At 48.4% G+C, this 17214-nt stretch overlaps 1 protein-coding gene across 1 annotated transcript in view; it reads left to right on the top strand.

Moving 5' to 3' along the window:
• The window catches only part of LOC119446217 (transducin beta-like protein 2), a 353551-nt gene that overhangs the window by 325218 nt on the left and 11119 nt on the right, over window positions 1-17214 (top strand). The window contains exon 8 of the mRNA XM_037710581.2: window positions 4914-5108. Coding sequence (XP_037566509.1) covers window positions 4914-5108 — 195 coding nt within the window. The remainder of the gene's footprint in view (window positions 1-4913; window positions 5109-17214) is intronic.

Below are 17214 nucleotides of genomic sequence, written 5' to 3'. Positions count from 1 at the left end.
CACGAACGCGCTACCCATGTGGTACGCGCCGATGCGCTTCGCCTGCGATGGAGTGGTGGAGCTATGCGTACGCGAATTGATGATCGTCGAGTGCATCGGTATTGTGTCGGTGTTGTGCTTTTCCTTCTCTTTAGGGGTGGGGTCAGGGGAGGAGGAGGGGGGTGGGTACTGAAAAACGAGGAAACTTTGCCAGCCACAACAATGAGCAAGCGTTGCTGTGGTAGCTACGCGTGCTTACGAGCGGGGAAAATCTACGAGTGGTTTGTACGCATAGTATAGGCAATCACCGTGAAATTCCGAGCAAGGGCCCTCATCCATGTGAGCCTCGGCGCTAACGGTGTGCTTGAGCGCCTCCGTATGAGGTGCGTGCGTTGGCTCGTCGACCGTATCTCAAAACAGCAGTGCCGGACCTGGTGGCCCAAATCTTAATCTTTCTTTCTTTCTTTCTTTCTTTCTTTCTTTCTTTCTTTCTTTCTTTCTTTCTTTCTTTCTTTCTTTCTTTTCTTTCTTTCCTTCCTTCTTTCTTTCTTCCTTTCTTTATTTGTTTCTTTCTTTCTATGGCCAGCTCAAGTGCACTACGCCCGAAGCGAAGCGATATAGTCGGCTATACAGGACAAAAAAAAAAAAGATGAAAAAACTTGTTTTCTTGCCATACTCAATGATCAAGCCACCAAAACAACTCAACGCCATCCCAAACCTATGCCACGCCCTTTACGTCGACGATATCACACTCGGGACCAAAACACCGATTACCAGACAACAAGAACGTAATCTACAAGAAGCCGTCGGTATCGTCGAAAGATACCTCCGAGACTGCGGTCTCCAATGTGCACCCGAACAATCGGAGCTTCTCGTCCTCAGAGCACGGACGCGAGGAAGACCACCCAACTATACGGACCCGATCCTAGCGTCTCCCTCAACGGAACTAAGATCCCTACAACCGACTCCCTTTGCGTACTCGGACTTCACACCCACAAGGACGGATCAGGGATGGCCACTCTCCCGCGTCTCCAATGTCTCCAACGTACATTGTCACAAATTACGCACCTCGTCAAGGGGATCACCAGCGAATAAAGCGGACTCACTGAGCAAGACACGCTAAGGACAATCCAAGACCTCCTAAGTTGCCGTGTCACCTACGGAACTTAAGCCGGCTGAAATCAAGAAACTCTACATTGTCATTCTAAAGGCAATCACAGTCACCTTGACCCTCCCACTCATGGTATCAACGGAGAAGCTCCTCAAGCTCGGCGGCCAAAATACGTGGGAAGAGCTCGCCGAGGCTCATAAATTTAGCCAACTAGAGTGGCTCAATCTCGCACACACCGGACGTGCAGTTTTGCGCTACCTCAACTACAGCGAAAGATATACATTGCCGACACAGACTAGAAAGCAAGAATCCCACCCGCACTCCGGGAGTTTATCTGAGTTGCACGTATCCCGCGCAATATGCATCCGACTTACCATATAAGGAGCGTCGGCAAAGCAGAATCTGCGCACTCAGCAAGAAATACGCGAGAGACCCTGATACGAGATACATCGATGCTGCCCGATATACTAAACGAAACGGCGTTGCCCTAAGCGTCACGGATCACCAAGGCAAAGAACTCGCAGCTGTCACCATTCGGACAAGATCCGCCTAGACCGCAGAGGAAACGACAATCGATCTGGCGATAATAACTTGCCCTGAAGTAACTGTAATCCTCACTGATTCCCTAGCAGCAGCTCGCAACAGCACTCAAATCAAAATCACATCGCACGTACCTTACTCTCCGACACCCACATCAATTGAATTCCAAGCTAGGCTTGACGGGAAATGAGGCGGCACATGCCGCTGCCCGCGAGCACACCAACCGGGCTTTCTTGCCATCCCACACCATGCCGGCCACCAACGTTGATTGCATAGCCCTAAAGTACTCGGAGCTTCTGCAACACCACCGACTCAGCAGAAGAACGTACCCTTCGCCATACAAGAACCTGAGCAAAGAGGAAGAAGTTGTCCTCCGCCGCCTACAGACAAATACCTATGTGCACGGAATAATCATGCCCACAATCTGTCCTACGCCGTACTTGTACACATGCACTCACTGCAATGTCCCAGACACCCTGCAACACATGGTCCAGGACTGCCGACTGCGTGACACATCCACAGACCCCTACTCACAAGCTCCACAAGACGACTCCAAACAAGGACGCCCCATAGAGGCTGAATAATAGCACCCCAACTCAGCGCATATCTATACCACCACTGAAACGTGGTGGTATATAGAAACGTGACACGACCAACGCAGTCTTGTCGCCCGTGCCAAGGAGGCAGCCCAAGCCAGAGGGTTCCTGGAATAAGCAATCCTCCCACCTAGAGTGAACCGGGCCCTGACTCGGATTACCGTTTCAGAAAAATGGAAGTTTATATATCTCTCTGGGCAAACTCGGGTGCAGAAAATATATCAAGAGAAAATAATCAAGAAGAGCCCCGGCCATAGCCGTTCTGCAAGCAAGGTCAGTCGATCCCACTCGCGACTTAACGGGAGTGCAATGCGTCCACGGCCGTCGACGAGTACGTAGCTTCAGCCGCCGGCTTGGCGCGCCGTTGCCGCGGTCGCCCACCTGTCTCCCATACTGCGTGTGATTCCGAGGGTATCGCATGCTGGTCGTCGCCCCTCAGAATAGAGGGCGTCGCTTCGAGCAGACACGCTGGCGGCAGGCATCATATCTCACCGCGGCATCGACGGAGCGACAGTATACAGGCCGATGACATCGCCGATGAGAGACGCGACTGCTCGTCGCTTCGAGGTCTTCCACTGAGCAAGTGTGTGTGCGTTCGTGCGTGCGTGCGTGCGTGTGTGTGTGTGTGTGTGTGTGTGTGTGTGTGTGTGTGTGTGTGTGTGTGTGTGTGTGTGTGTGTGTGTGTGTGTGTGTGTGTGTGTGTGTGTGTGTGTTGACCAACCGAAAGTTGTTACGTGTATGTAGACATTTAACATTTCAAGAAAGATAGGTATTACCTGATTGCAAAGCCCCAATTGTTACGGCACTGCGCCGTGACTGAATCCATGATCGTGGACACGCCTACTTCTTGAGAAATCTTTAAGAGGGGGTGTTCTTTGCGCTCTCCTCACAACGGCACACTTGGCACTTCTGCCTAATTTTTCGTAAAACTTACGAATTGGGGATCATTCTGCGATTTTACGATTACCGCTGCGTCGCTTTACGAAAAATTAAATTCTGTTCGCGAAAATGTTTCGCTCGTCGGTTGCCTAAGTTTCCGTTAAAATACTTATGATGGTAAAAGGATGCCAGAGGGGTACTTGCTTGCAGCAAGTTTATACAGGCAAGTTTTTGAAGCAGACGAAATGAGCAACAGCTAAGTCGGTGAAAAAGACACTGTGATCTGAAAACAACGTGTTGCTTCTAGGTCTCTGCGGTTCCAAGTTTGCTGCGAGTAAATGTTAATCATCTTTAATAAATTGCGTGTGTGTCCCAGAAAAGACGTGTGTTCAAAGCAAGCTTTAAAAATAAATCCTGCTGCACCCCACCTTCCCATGGGTTGCCAGTTATGCAAAATCAGTTTGTGTGTTTCATCAATGAGCATGGGCCGGTATTGACAATTGTTACACGCGCAACATTTATTGTAGGTCTCAACTAGCAAATTTGTTTTGTTTGGTAGACGAGAAGGGCTCTATCACCATAACTGTAGTGTGCCTGCCTGGCAACCGTGGTGTTGTACTATTCTGGTGTAGTAGTGTGCCCCCTCACTGTTGCACGAAAACGTTCGTTCGTTCGTTCGTTCGTTCGTTCGTTCGTTCGTTCGTTCGTTCGTTCGTTCGTTCGTTCGTTCGTTCGTTCGTTCGTTCGTTCGTTCGTTCGTTCGTTCGTTCGTTCGTTCGTTCGCTCGTTCGTTCGTTCGCTCGTTAGTTCGTTCGTTCGTTCGCTCGCTCGTTCAATTAATTAATTCATTCATTCAATCAGTCATTCATTCATTCAATCGCTCGGGCGCCTACAGCGCTCTTGCTTGCACTAACGTAGCGGAAGCAAATAGCGGTAGAGTGCTGTCGCTTTCGGTGCATAATCGATGGAACATAATTTTGGTAGATAATAACTGTGGTATCGTTAAACTTCCAAATAATTCTACATCCCACATTAACAACAGACAGATAGATCCCCTAAATATCGACGACACAAATGTTACGACAGGCCAGAGCGAAACGAAACCAATAAAGAACTATCACAATGGCTTACATGCATTCCAGGTGAAGAACTGTAGCACTTTTAAACGTATACCTCTGGATTACAATACTGCAAGTGTCCATCTCGGCCAAATAAATCGATAATAGACTACAAAGAGCCGCGACTTCTTGAACAACGGAAGCTGGCAAACAAAACCAAGATTTAACCGTGTCTCGTGTGTACATATAGACAACACGCTGACTTTAATGTTCCTCACTAGACACAATGCCGCACAATCTTTCGAGCAAGCACTTTTGTTCTGTCCTACAAGTTCTATTTTCCAGGGCAGAGATAGGACAACCTCTTAATGGCAAAACGGGGCACTTTTCCAGCGCTCTGTTTTGTCTTGTCTTCGCGCTGAAAAATGTTACTGTGTCAAACCAACTAGCCAAACGGCACGTTCAGTCTTATACAAAAGCCGCACAAAGGGACAGTGCACGAGAAAGTGAACACAACGGTTGATTCTTGCCCTGCTCACTTTCTTCTCATGTTCCTCGATCGCTGTTCTTTTTATTGTGAGACGGTGCGATCGAATTCGACCAACTTTACAATGCTACACCGTATACAGCGCATTTCTCTCTTTCGTGCGGAGGCATCCATACGCGGCAACCTGTGGTAGTCCTCCGTGCCAAACGATGCCCGACTTGATCACCAGTTCTTGCTCCCTCCTCTTCTCCGCGCCTGCGCAGTCGAATACCAGAAGGGCCAGGAGCCGTACCTGCTGACCACGGGCCAGTTCCCTCCCGTGAGCCAGGGCGCGAACCCGCGGTGCTTGGCGCTGTCGCCCGACGGCCGCACGGTGGCCATCGCCACCGACGACGAGGTGCACGTCTTCTGCGGCAGGACGGCCAAGCTCAACGGCAAGCTCGAGCACATGCACAACGGTGAGTCAGATAACGCCGCGTGCAAGCTGGGCTGGTATATACGTATATATGTGCGGATTACTCGAATTGCGTGACGTATTTGCAGCTGCTATAATGACGCGATCGACGTGGCTTGAAGTTGACAGGACGCGGCTGCCGTGCCTATAGTCGGTCGATTCCGCTGCTTGTCTTCCTCTAATTAGTTTCCCCGTTCGGCGTCTCAGGGGTAGCCTGCACGAAGCATTTTTAACAAGAAAGTGTTATCTGCCGGAACCCAACCGAAAATATGTTCCATCTACGTAGATCACGCAAATTTCCCGGCATTCCCAGTGGCAATACTTTGCCGTTTTCAGCCTATTCCTAAGGGTTAGGAAAGTACGCGTACAAAGGTTGGAAATTTTTCCTTTATTTAACGAATTTTGCTATTGATGACGTATATTTGTTGCAGTGAGCACATTTAGGTGTAATTTAGGCATAATCTAGTAAGCTGGTTTGTGACGGACAAAAAAAAAAGTATGGCGCAAAAGAATGAAGACAGAATGCACGGGACAAGTCTAACAGATTTGTCCGTCTCGTAAAATTATCCATTCGAGTGTAACCATGCGCTTTCCGCACACTTCTTACGGAAATGATGCGGAATTCACAACACTTCCGTACGCTAAATTTCTAGCATACGGCGCTGTTTCCGTATGCGAAGGTCTCCTATACGCGTGACTATAGACGAAACCCCTGTCAGAGAAGTCTAGCGTATCGGTGGCGTGACTTTAGCGTATACGCTCAAAGCAAAATACCTGACGACGTAGGCGCGAGAGCAGTTTAGCTGGCGACGGCATCTCGTGACGTCGTCTGTAACCAAAGCGCGCAGAGCTTTTCGTTTTTAATCACCAATTATGTTATGTTATAAAGAACGTCATAGCAGCTACGTTAATCCTTGCGAAGATGATTTCACAAGATTTTTTTTTTTACGAGGAAAAGAGCGTTGAGGCTAATCTCAGTGTTACATAATGTCGCCACGTTTTCTCGGTTATATACGCCTTTACGTTATTTTCAGTGTACGATTACGCTATAGTATACGTCTCTGCTATTCCGACAGGGCTTTCCAATTTATTACACGAGGAAAGACCGTTTCGATATGAATGGAGGGCTTCGCGAGCGACTTGCTTAACGATACCGTGCGAAGCTGTGTTGTAAGAAATAGTTGTGTACTTCTATTACGAAAGCTGTTTCGCAAGAGAGTTGTGTAGCTCTCTTACGAAGCTCTCTCGCAAGGGGTAAAAATAGCCTGCAGGAGAAGCCACTTTCCGAAGCGACCGGGATCACGTATGTTTTCTATTTGATCGCCTGTTACAGCATTGGTGCCTATGGTCAAATTTCGCGTCTCTGTACTTGCTACGTGCAAAGGTTCGTAGTGATGCTGTGTATAGCTCTTCTAAAAGGCCGTGTCGTAAGATGGTTGTGTGGATCTTACGATGCTTTGTCGGCAGCCCGCTGTGTCGCGAGGGGACTGTCTGGTTCTCTCAAACTTGTGTCGTAACGAAACCCTGTGTATACATACCACTCTTACGAATAATTGTTGAGTGCATAGGACATATACTATAATACGCTTGTGAGATTCCCTGGTACATTAAAATGCACATTGCTTTTAATCGTTTCACAAATTAATCCAGAAGCGATTGCGTAGAATACTCGTCGCGGACAATAATTTAGACGCGTACGGAACCGTATGGAAGTGGTTTGGTCATATTTTTTCTGTCACCATTCGATAAAAATAGACACTAATGTTATCTAGACGGTCGCGTCGTCGCAGACGACGAAAAGATAACCGCGAAGTGCGTTTCCAATATCATAAAGTGACATGAAAATGTGAACTGCAGCATCAACTTACCAACCCACTAAGCAGTCTTACATCTTCATCCCTGTTTTTCTTTTATTGCGATAGCAATTATATGGACACTCAAAAGCAGATTTCTGCCGTCGGCGTCGCCGTCGCCGTCGCCGTGAGGTTCCGTATGACGTCAATGAAGATTAAATCGTCGCCGCGCGCCGAACGCTGTATGTGCGAGTGAAAGGGCGCGAGGGGCGCGCGCTTTCACGGGGAGTGAACGCACGGCGGAGAACAAACGCGCGTTCTGCGCCGTGCTCCCTTAAGGGCTGCAGAAGTAGGCGTCTCTTTCCTCATTTACAATCACCATATATGTAGAGCAAACGCGCCTTCTTCCGATGTGCGAGAGGCCGTGGGGGAGGGGGGGGAGGGAAGGGAGGCGACGTTTAGCTGCGGCACCAAGTGCCTATTTATATCAGAGGCTCCGGCAGCAGTCACCAACGCCGCGCGCATTTTGAGCGAACGCGGGCAAAACGCCGACGGCGTCGACAACAGTTCTGCGTGTTGCCGGTGCTGCTGCATGTCCAAGTTTATACAGCTGATAAAGCTAATATCATTACTCCGTATAGCTCTCTACCAATTTGCTATCGCAATTGATGCTTCGCCTTTCAGGTGAAACTGCGACATCTTTTTTCTTTTCTTTTTTTCTTTTTTTGCCATAGCAAACATGAAGGGACTGTCATGCAGTTTGTCCACATATTTAGCAGCATCTAAGCATGGTACTTATAATTTTAAAAAACGCATTTTTCACGTTCGAAATATATTATTCGGTAATGAACCGACTTGAAAAGCTGTGATGTACCTGCGTTGTCTTCGAGTCTCAGGAGGCAATGCACGCCACGAGCGGCAGCTGTCGTACAGTTCCCCGCCCGCCTTTCCAAACGTCGACATGTCTGTCGACCAACTGAGCAGTGTCGTTAATCTTCCAGTTTCTCTTTTTGAGGTTGCACGATTTCAATTTGCCCAGTGATTCACCGTATAAGCGCGGTCCACCTCCCTCGTGTGTACATGTATACCACGACTGTTCCAGTGGGGATTAATTGCCGCGCCGCCGGAAGATAGGCCCTCGTTTCGCATTGCAACAGATGTGCGCATTACGCCACTCGCCGCATGCAGTTATGCGAGCTTGCAGCGCTCTTGTTTCCCGCGCGCGTATTTATATATATATGCGCCGTGTGTGTAACTCGGTCGTTCTTTGTATGCACGGCCTTTGTCGAAAGAAATGAAGCCGCCGGGCGCGTGACGGCAGCTGACTGCGGCGTGTGTGTGGTCGGCGACCTCCAGTTTGCAAGCTGTGTGAAGAGAGAGCGGGGGGGAAACTCATGCCTTCGCGATCCGAAGTATTCTAGCGATAGCAAGTTCTACGCGCGCGCCTCGAGTTAGTTGAGGACTAAGCGACACTCTCGTTCCCGACGGCTTTACGGTTTGTGGTGATTATAAGACTGCATCTAAGACATTGCATTGTATCTAAGGCTAAGACATCATTTGCGAAAAGCAAAGAGGCCATCGCTTGCGGGACCAGAGTTGCTGTTTGTTGCAGCACTCGGGGTGCTCGGTGTGCACGCTGGCGCTAGATTGAGGCTGAGAGTTGTTAGCCCAGCGCCTGACACAAGTATACCGGAAGATCGGAATTGTAGCGTCTCACTATGCGCCGACGCTTCCATTGCAAGCATCGTGGTAGCGAAAATATTGTAACTCGTAAAAGCCATGCTGCCCGTTCGTCGGCGTCCACTTTTGATCGTATCATAGCCTTTCGGCCCTGCTATAGCGCGACATCGTGACTTCGACTTCCCGGGCGTTCTGTATAGGCGCTCAGTTGTGCTCCCTAAAAGGCGGCAGAAAGTAGCGCCTCTTCCTCTTCACAACCACAATTTCTCTCTCTCTCCATCCCGAAGGCGTCAGGTCGCTTCACTCTCTGGAGCGTAGAAGTGCGGGAAATATAACAGAAGCCGGCTTGTAGTACAGTAAAGCTTTAGCTTTGACTGACTGCAATCTTTCTCGACATGAGTAGTTCGCCCAGGAGACGTTCAATCATGCGGCGTTTTATTTCACGGTATATTGTGCGGCCAAATTACATTTCCTTGCAAGGTGTGCTGTCTGCAGCTTTCTGCAAGCAGTGTACACATTTCCGTGAGGCTTTTCAGAGCATTTTATCTTTTTACTCCGCTACTATTCGCGCTTCGCCCAGTTATCTTTGGCCAGCATGAAGACCTCAACCACATAATGGGCCCTGCATGCTCTATGATACACGCTGTGGGCCAACACTGTATTTCTTAGCGCTGCTCCTTTTCTTCGCCAAAGCTCCTGCACTCTCAGCTGTAGTATACGCACCTGGTTTTTTTTTTCCTGCTTGTTCCTTTATGCTGTACGTCAATAAAGAAACAGAGAGATACACAGATGATGTATTTTAGTGAGAGCTGGAGCGTCAATGTAGTTACGAGCGACGACTTGTACATCCACGTGTCAGGTACTTGCTGTTCGCTCATCCTTAAAAGTGGAAAGTAAAGGAACAGGGATAATGGGGATGAGGATGAGCTGCGTTGTTTAGCTCCTCATTTAAACTTTCCCACAAATCTCCCATCAGCGCTAACCCTCATTACGGCATCTTGCAGAAGTCCCGAACAGTAGCGGATTTTGCTGGCAGCAAACAGGTATCGTAACTCACAAATACTTGCCGACATAGGCCTATAGTTGGTGTACACTTAAAATTGTGAGAAATCACGCTTTCTGATCGTCTTTCCGTGTGATGCGTTTCTGTCTTCGCGCTTTTCCTAATTTTAGATATCCGTGAGACCCGTAAATTGGTGCCCTAAGATTAGGGGACACGGTCGCGCGTGTAATCGGAGCACACAAAGAAAAGTGCGAAATAACCTATAAGCGCAGTTGGAGCTCATAGATACGCCAAGCCGCTTGGGTTGCGCCATTTCTTACCGTGACTCCTTATTTACGTGTTAGCGTTTTAGGCAGCCAACGAGACTATTACCCGACTGGTTAACCGTACAGTCACCCGTCGCGCGTGAACTTTTGAGAGCCATCTTGGGAACAAACTTCCAGCATACTCAGGTGGATGACACCATATATATAGGTGACACACTTCGTCCACGCTCTTGTGTTAGCGTTTTGTTCCCAACACGAGCTCAAACCTGCGTTTCGTTCGCATGACCGTGTCTGACGCAAGGCGCGCAACTGGGACGTTCGTATTGTGCGCGACGCTGCAGGCTATATAATAGGCGCGTACCCGTATATGTCTTGCATATGAGCCAAAGGCACCGCGCTCGTGTTGTCTCCGCAGCGGGGTCCAGCTAAATGGAGTACCGACAGATGGGGACCTGTTTACATGTCGCGTTCCGGTCGGAACAAAGCCGCCGGATTGTGTTTACACCCCGAACGGCGCGTTATGTGTATACTACACGTACTCTCCTCGGGAACGCACGGAACGCGCAGATTGCGAGCCGCAGCCTCTATACAAACGCGTTTTGATCGGCGCGCACAGGTGTTGCTGCATGGGTCGATTCTTTCAAGCGATCGTTTGTTTGAGCGTCGTCCGGCCCGGGCGCTGCCGAATGGAAACCCGAATGGAGTTATTCAATCACGTCGCCCCGACTGCGCGAAAATCCACGAAACCAGAAGAATGCCGACATTTTGTGCTAGAAATTGTAGGTCTACGATTTGGCCCCGTCAATATGGCGTTTTGCGCGACGAACTGCGTGTTCTGCAAAGAAGCGTAGTGGTCAGCATTTTAGCTGAACGAATTTCTTTTTAATTGCCTGTGGCAGATAGCACAATTCTAATCCTTGAACTAAACTACTCGATGAGGCGGCCACTACGTCCGCGAGAAGTCAAGACGCCTAATTGAATAATTAACACAATTATGCTAATTATCTTCTTAATTAATTACATTATAGCACATATTTCAATCTACGAATTATAGCCGGTGAGTTCGCAAGGCGTATCCACTTGGAACGAATTCTCAGGACTGAACCAGTTTCGAGATATTAATGTTCAAAGTGTCCGAAGAAATGCATTGGCGTTCCAGTTACCTTTTTGAAGAAAACGTTGTTTTATGCATTGAAGCCCAAAAGTAACTGGAACACCAATGCATTTCGTCGGACACTTTGAAAATTAATATCTCGAAACTGGTTCAGTCCTGAGAATTCGTTCCAAGTGGATACGCCTTGCGAACTCACTAGCTACATTTTGTAGATTGAGATATGTGCTGTAAAATAATTATTTAACGTCCAGATATATGAGGAAATATGGCGTAGGTGACAAAGAAGAAAGAAAAACAAATGTAATGTCTTGTTTACGTTGATCGTACATTCATTGTGAAGTTTAGTACCCCTGTACCATTATGGGTCATTCCTTTTTCTCCTAAATAAAGCATTAGGGAGAGCACTGCTGCTGCTTTTCTAGCTGAGTCGTTTAAACCTTGACAGTAACCTGCTGAAATGGATTGAGTGCTTTTTTAGTAACCGTTATCAGTTTCTTACTGCGAATAATTATGAATTATCATTGACTGAGGTTCGCTCTGGTGTGCCTCGGGCATCAGTGCTAGGGTCCGCACTTTTCCTGATTTATATTAACGGCCTACCTTCTTTGTTGACGTCTCACATTCACTTGTTCGCCGATGATTGTTTGATGCATTGTGAAATAATTACTTAAGAAGACACTAATGCTCTTCAATGTGACTTGGACTCTGTGATTGATTGGTGTGACACCTGGCTAATGAAACTTAATATGAATGAATGTAAAGTTATGCGTGTGTACAGGAACACCAGTACCATTATACTATCTGAATAAAATTCCTCTAGAACCCGTTAACATATAACTGCAAATTTAACCTGGAACCTTCACACTGAGTGCATGATAAAGCTAATAGCATGCTTGGTTGCTTACGTCACAATTTTTCCAAGGCACCATCATCTTTAAAATGACTACGTTACAAGTCATTAGTGCGTCCTAAGTTAGAATACGCTGCAGCTGTATGGGACCCGTACGATGAAAACCTTATTCCTTCATTCGAGCTTCTTCAATATAATTCAGTCCGTTTCATATTTTCAAAATATAGCCGTACCGCTAGCATAACATCAATGAAAGGCAATCTATTTCTTCCATCACTTGCATCTCGTAGAACATGCAATAGCACGTCTGATCCTGTTTCACAAATTTTATTACCATTCGTCCCTTCACCGTGACTTAATTTTTCAGCCTCATTACCTGTCGAGGCGCGTCGATCACCGCCATAGCTTAACTTAAATGAAAGAAAGAAAGAGAGAAAGAAGGAAAGGGAGAAAGGGTTTTCCTCGGCTGTTAGTCACTAACTTACACGCCGATGGTTTTATTCAGAGCATGAGCCGTCTCGAAACAAGCAAAAAAAGAGAGAGAAAAAAAAAACAAAGGAAAAGGCAAAGAGAAGACGCCAGCTATCATTTTCTTTCTTTCTTTTCTTCTTTTCGGGGGCACATCTCTGTTCAAGACAGGGGATTTCATCCAGTTTTGATTTCACTTGCGAACACCTCAGTTTCGCCCTGTGCGTTTCGAGTTTTTCCATTGCGGTTCTTCGGCAAGAAAGAGAGAGAAAGGCAGGATTGTTAACCAGGGGTGCTATTTCCGACATTGTGAAGTTCTGCGATGTGAAATTCTGCGAAAATGGCGCCATTTTCAGCTAGTCAGGCAGTCCGCGAAAGGGCTGCCGTGGCTTCTCCGATTGGCTCAAAATGCCGCCGTATTCGACAACATGGCGGAATTTGACAATGTCCAGAATATGGTACCCCGGACTGACCTCTCTTGGCTACCGTACACTGTGGGAGGGGGAAAGGGCAGAAAATATGAGAGGACATGGGACAGAGTGCATGACCGGTATAACGTAAAACTATTCCAATCTGTTTTTATTCCAGATGGGCTATCAGACATCCGGGATAGGCCTGAATGGTTCGAGTCCAGCCCATATGGGCAGAGCCCGAAACTCATTGACCTATCACGGAGGGCTAATGGCCGATTTGGAATAAAAACAGATTGGGAATAGTTTTACGTTATACAGGCCCATATTGGATACAATTGGGTGTTCATCGCTGCCTCCCAGACGGTCATTCGCGACGTCCGAGTTTTGGAGGCGCACGCGGTCTGCGCGCGCCGTTTGATCTCGTGGCCATCGGCCATTCAGTCCGGTTGACTTAAAGAGCAGCAGCAGCGTTCTTGTGGCTTTCTGCTGCTGCGATGTGCGACGCCATTGTGCGAGAGGTCACTGTACCCCCGTGTGCAAGAGTAACGCACCCTAACAACACCTCCGGCATCGAACTCCAGCTTTGCCTCAAGTGACTATGCTGTCGTCGTTTTTGCGTTTCGATGTTGCTGAATGCGTCGTCGGGTGATCCGCGGTCGCACTTCTAAAAGCGGTGGCCTTTACGCGCAGGTGTAGGTGTGTGCACTGCGTTGTATATTTTTCTTTGCAAGATAGTGAGGTCGCAGGAACGTCGAGACTTGAGTTGATCAACAGTGGGCGAACGCGGGAATTAGCCTCAGGCTCGGCGCTAATGTTTCGACAAGAGGGCTTGCCTTCGCCAAGACAATACGTGACAAAGGCAAGTCCCTTTGTCTAAACATTTGCTCCGGGCTGAGGATCTTCTTGTTTACATCCACTGTTGCTTTTGTTGTTTACGTACTTGGTGATGGCAACGAACAAGCGACGCAAATCCGCCCGGCCTGTATACATCGGCGCACCGAAGAAACGCAGCCGAAAATGCGCGCGCTTCCGTCTGTTGTTTTACTCTTTTTCCCGCCCTTTTGGAGTGCATTTTGCACTATTAGTACGATACTCGTGCTGCCATCTGTCGGTTGGAGCGTTCAAAGAAGGAAATAAAAGAGATACCCATTAATGTCAACGTCTTCCCCGGTTCACTCTCAGCTGCTCAATGTGTCGCTCGCTCGCTTTGTCGGGAAGCGTGAGTCATCGTTCTCAGCTGGGTGCATGCGTGTGTGTAGCGCGATAGCACAGACCGCTACGTGGAAAGCGCGCAACACTTGTTTCACAGCAAGCCTTGCACAAGGCCAACGCACCGTCCTTCCTTTTCTACTGCATATATTTTTTGTGTCCATGTCTGCTTTTGCTGCCTTTGTTTCAAACTCCTGTTGCCGCTACGCACACTTTCACGAATTAGACAGTTTGATCCTCCGCGCTGCGGTCAGTGCATTCCTACGGGGTCGAAGTGCAAAGGTGCCCTTGTATCGATACGTCTTGTGCCACGCAATGAATTCTGGGACCATGAGAGTTCGTAACGATTCCCTTAGTCCATCCCTTCCGTCCTTCATTGTTGACCTTCCTAGCTGGGTCGGTATTTTGTAGCGATGCCTTTTCAGTAATAATGCCTTTTCGCGCTTATCGCGCTTTGTCAGTGGTCAGAGCGACGGTCCGCTTGCGTTATCCACGGGATCAGCCGGCCGTGAGCGGTGGATGATAAGACTAGTATAGAATAACTCATAAGGCATCGCTACAAAATCGCGGCCCTGTTCTTCATCTCCCGTGAAAGTTTGCCGCTTGACGCAATGAATAACTCAAATCAGAGCGTGTATAAAAGGCCGGCATTAGTGACGTCGTGCGAAAGCCGTCGCCTATACTTTTAAGATTGGACAATTCGTTGGTGCTTTCTTGCAGGGCGTTTTCAAAATACACGGTGCGGGTCCGCGGTAGACGCGCTTGCAGGGACCGCATACTTCGGACATGGGGGGTATAGTTTTCGGATGGGGAGGAGGGGCACAGGTCCAACAAACTTTAACGTGCACCTCGCGTTGTTAACCTCGCTATACGCTGAGGAGTTAGATTGTTCCGCTGTTCCATAGCAGCCGTTATACCTTCTCAGTTTATAAACTGATGTTGTGTTTCTCTTCAGCGGCCCTTTAAACTGCGTTAGCGAAAGGGACGCGGACAACGACAATTTTGTCTGACGAGCGAAGCACTTTACGAATATTTGACCATCGCGGAGTCAAAGAAAGAAATATTCTACAAGATCAATGCGCCGAGCGTCAACATTACTTCGGAGCCCTAGTTGTTCCGCTGTACGGCCAGGCGCGGATCCAGGGGGGATGTCCGGATGTCCTGACCCCCCCCCCCCCCCCCCTCAGATTTCTGCATCGCCCCCTCGCTGACAGTGGGATGGCCCTGTCGCAAAAAATATGGCCACCAGCATTCTTCAAAAGTATTTTTCGTGAGTACCAGTGATATCAGCCATGTAGAAGTAAAGCTATAGCTCGCTCACAAGCTTAGTTGTATTCCGTCGGGGTGTGATGTCGCGAAGTTGCCGTAGTTATTTTTTCTCATGAACACCTTGGACCTCCTGGCGCCGGCGGTGCCTTATTCGTCCCGTCGGTGGCGTCGAATGAACGCGGGGACGTCTCTTTTGCCAAGCACGCCGATGTCCGCGCCAGCGCCTTCGCGCCTGATCAACTTAATTGCCCCGTGGGGTGCCATCGGTTGCCTCATTGGCTGTCATCGGGTCAGCGACCAACCTGCTTAATGAAAGAGATCACTTGCTGAAATGTTCATATAAAGGGTTTGTCCCAAAAGTAATGTCAGTGATTATATTGTGAAGCGACTATACGTCGCAGCGCGCTAAGACCAGTTGGGATTGGTAGAGGGGGAAGTCAGCTTACGCACGCGCGGTCGCTCCGTCGTCTGCGACCATCTGGAGAGTAAGGACAAGGTTTTTCGTCAACTCATTTTCATTTACCGTGCAAGCCGTAATGCAGCGCTCGTTCGAACGAAGGACTGCCATCGAGTTTTGTGTGAAACTCGGCAAGTCTGCAGTGGAAACTTTTCCTATGATAAAGACGGCTTTTGGTGATAATTGTTTGTCAGAACGTCAAGTTTAACGGGGCACAAGGTATTTTTAGAAGGTTGTGAAGAGGTCAGCGATGAAGCCCGCGCTGTACCGCCATCAATGACCATCACCGACGAAAATGTGACGCGCGCGAGATATCTTTTGTACTTAGACTCTCGTTTGAGTGTCCGTTTACTGGCACAGACAGTAAACATTCCAAAAAGTACCGTTCACGAGATTTTGACGAAAATTTTTCAGATGTGAAAAGTGTGCACGAGGATCTTGCGCAAAATGTCAATGGACGACCAACAATCGAGCCGAGTTGAAACGTGCCAGGAGGTTTGGGACTTGTGCGAAAGTGACCCCCACGTTTTGGACAATGTCATCACAGGTGACAAGACTTGGGTGTTTGAATACGACCCCGAAACAAAAAGGCAAAGTGCCAAGTGGCACAGCTCGGCGACCCCTCTCCCCAAGAAGGCCAGAATTAGCAAGTCAAAGGTCAAGACCATGCTGATTGTGTTCTTTGACATCAGTGGCATTGTCCACCATGAGTTTGTACCCCATGGCACAACCGTGAACGCCAAATTCTACGTGAAAGTGCTCAAGCGACTCAAACGAAGGTATCATCGCACCCGGCCTGATATCGGGGGCGATTGGAAACTTCACCATGACAACGCGCCATGCAGCCTGCACCGCCTTCCTCGTGACCCGCTTCCTGGCCGATTGAAAGATGCCAACGGTTCCCCAGCCATCCTACAGTCCTGACGTGGCTCTCCCAGGCTTCTTCTTTCTGCGCTTGAAAATTCCCATGAAAGGACGTCATTTCGTGACAGTTGGCAAAGTCGAAAAGGCTTGCACCAAGGCTCAAGGGACATTCCTATGGAGGCCTACCGTGACGCCTTCGATGGTTGGAAATCTTGCTAAAGGCAATGTAACGACGCAGGAGGAGCCTATTTTGAAACATTTTGTTGTGTTGTACCGATCTGATCAATCATTTCTTTTTAATCGACTCACTGACATTACTTTTCGGACAAACCCTGTATAAATAATAACAGCTAACAGCTATACTAAGAACTACGCACGGGCAACTTTTTTTAACTGTAGCACTCATTGTGATCACAGTTACACGTTGACAATATCCAGTACGAGCACAGTATCGTTCGTACACTACACGCTTTTCATTGTAACTTCGCAGTTTTATTACCGTACATTAAGCATAGTAGGGTCAAAGCCGCTGGAGCCGTTTGTCTGAGTTGGCGTTCTCGCGGAGCGGGGCGAAGTCTCGAGCAGCGGTTGCGAAGTGGGGGAGCGTAACGTTAGCAGCTAACGCCAGCCCGCGGGCCAAGGATGGCATCGCGTGGGAAACAAAACATGAAGACGCTGGCTCGCGCTCTCAGCTACTACGTATACACCACATAGTTCTTCTTGT

Source organism: Dermacentor silvarum, chromosome 3 (genome assembly GCF_013339745.2).
Source record: "Dermacentor silvarum isolate Dsil-2018 chromosome 3, BIME_Dsil_1.4, whole genome shotgun sequence".
NCBI classification, from domain to species: domain Eukaryota; kingdom Metazoa; phylum Arthropoda; class Arachnida; order Ixodida; family Ixodidae; genus Dermacentor; species Dermacentor silvarum.
This window is presented reverse-complemented; position numbering and strand designations above follow the sequence as displayed.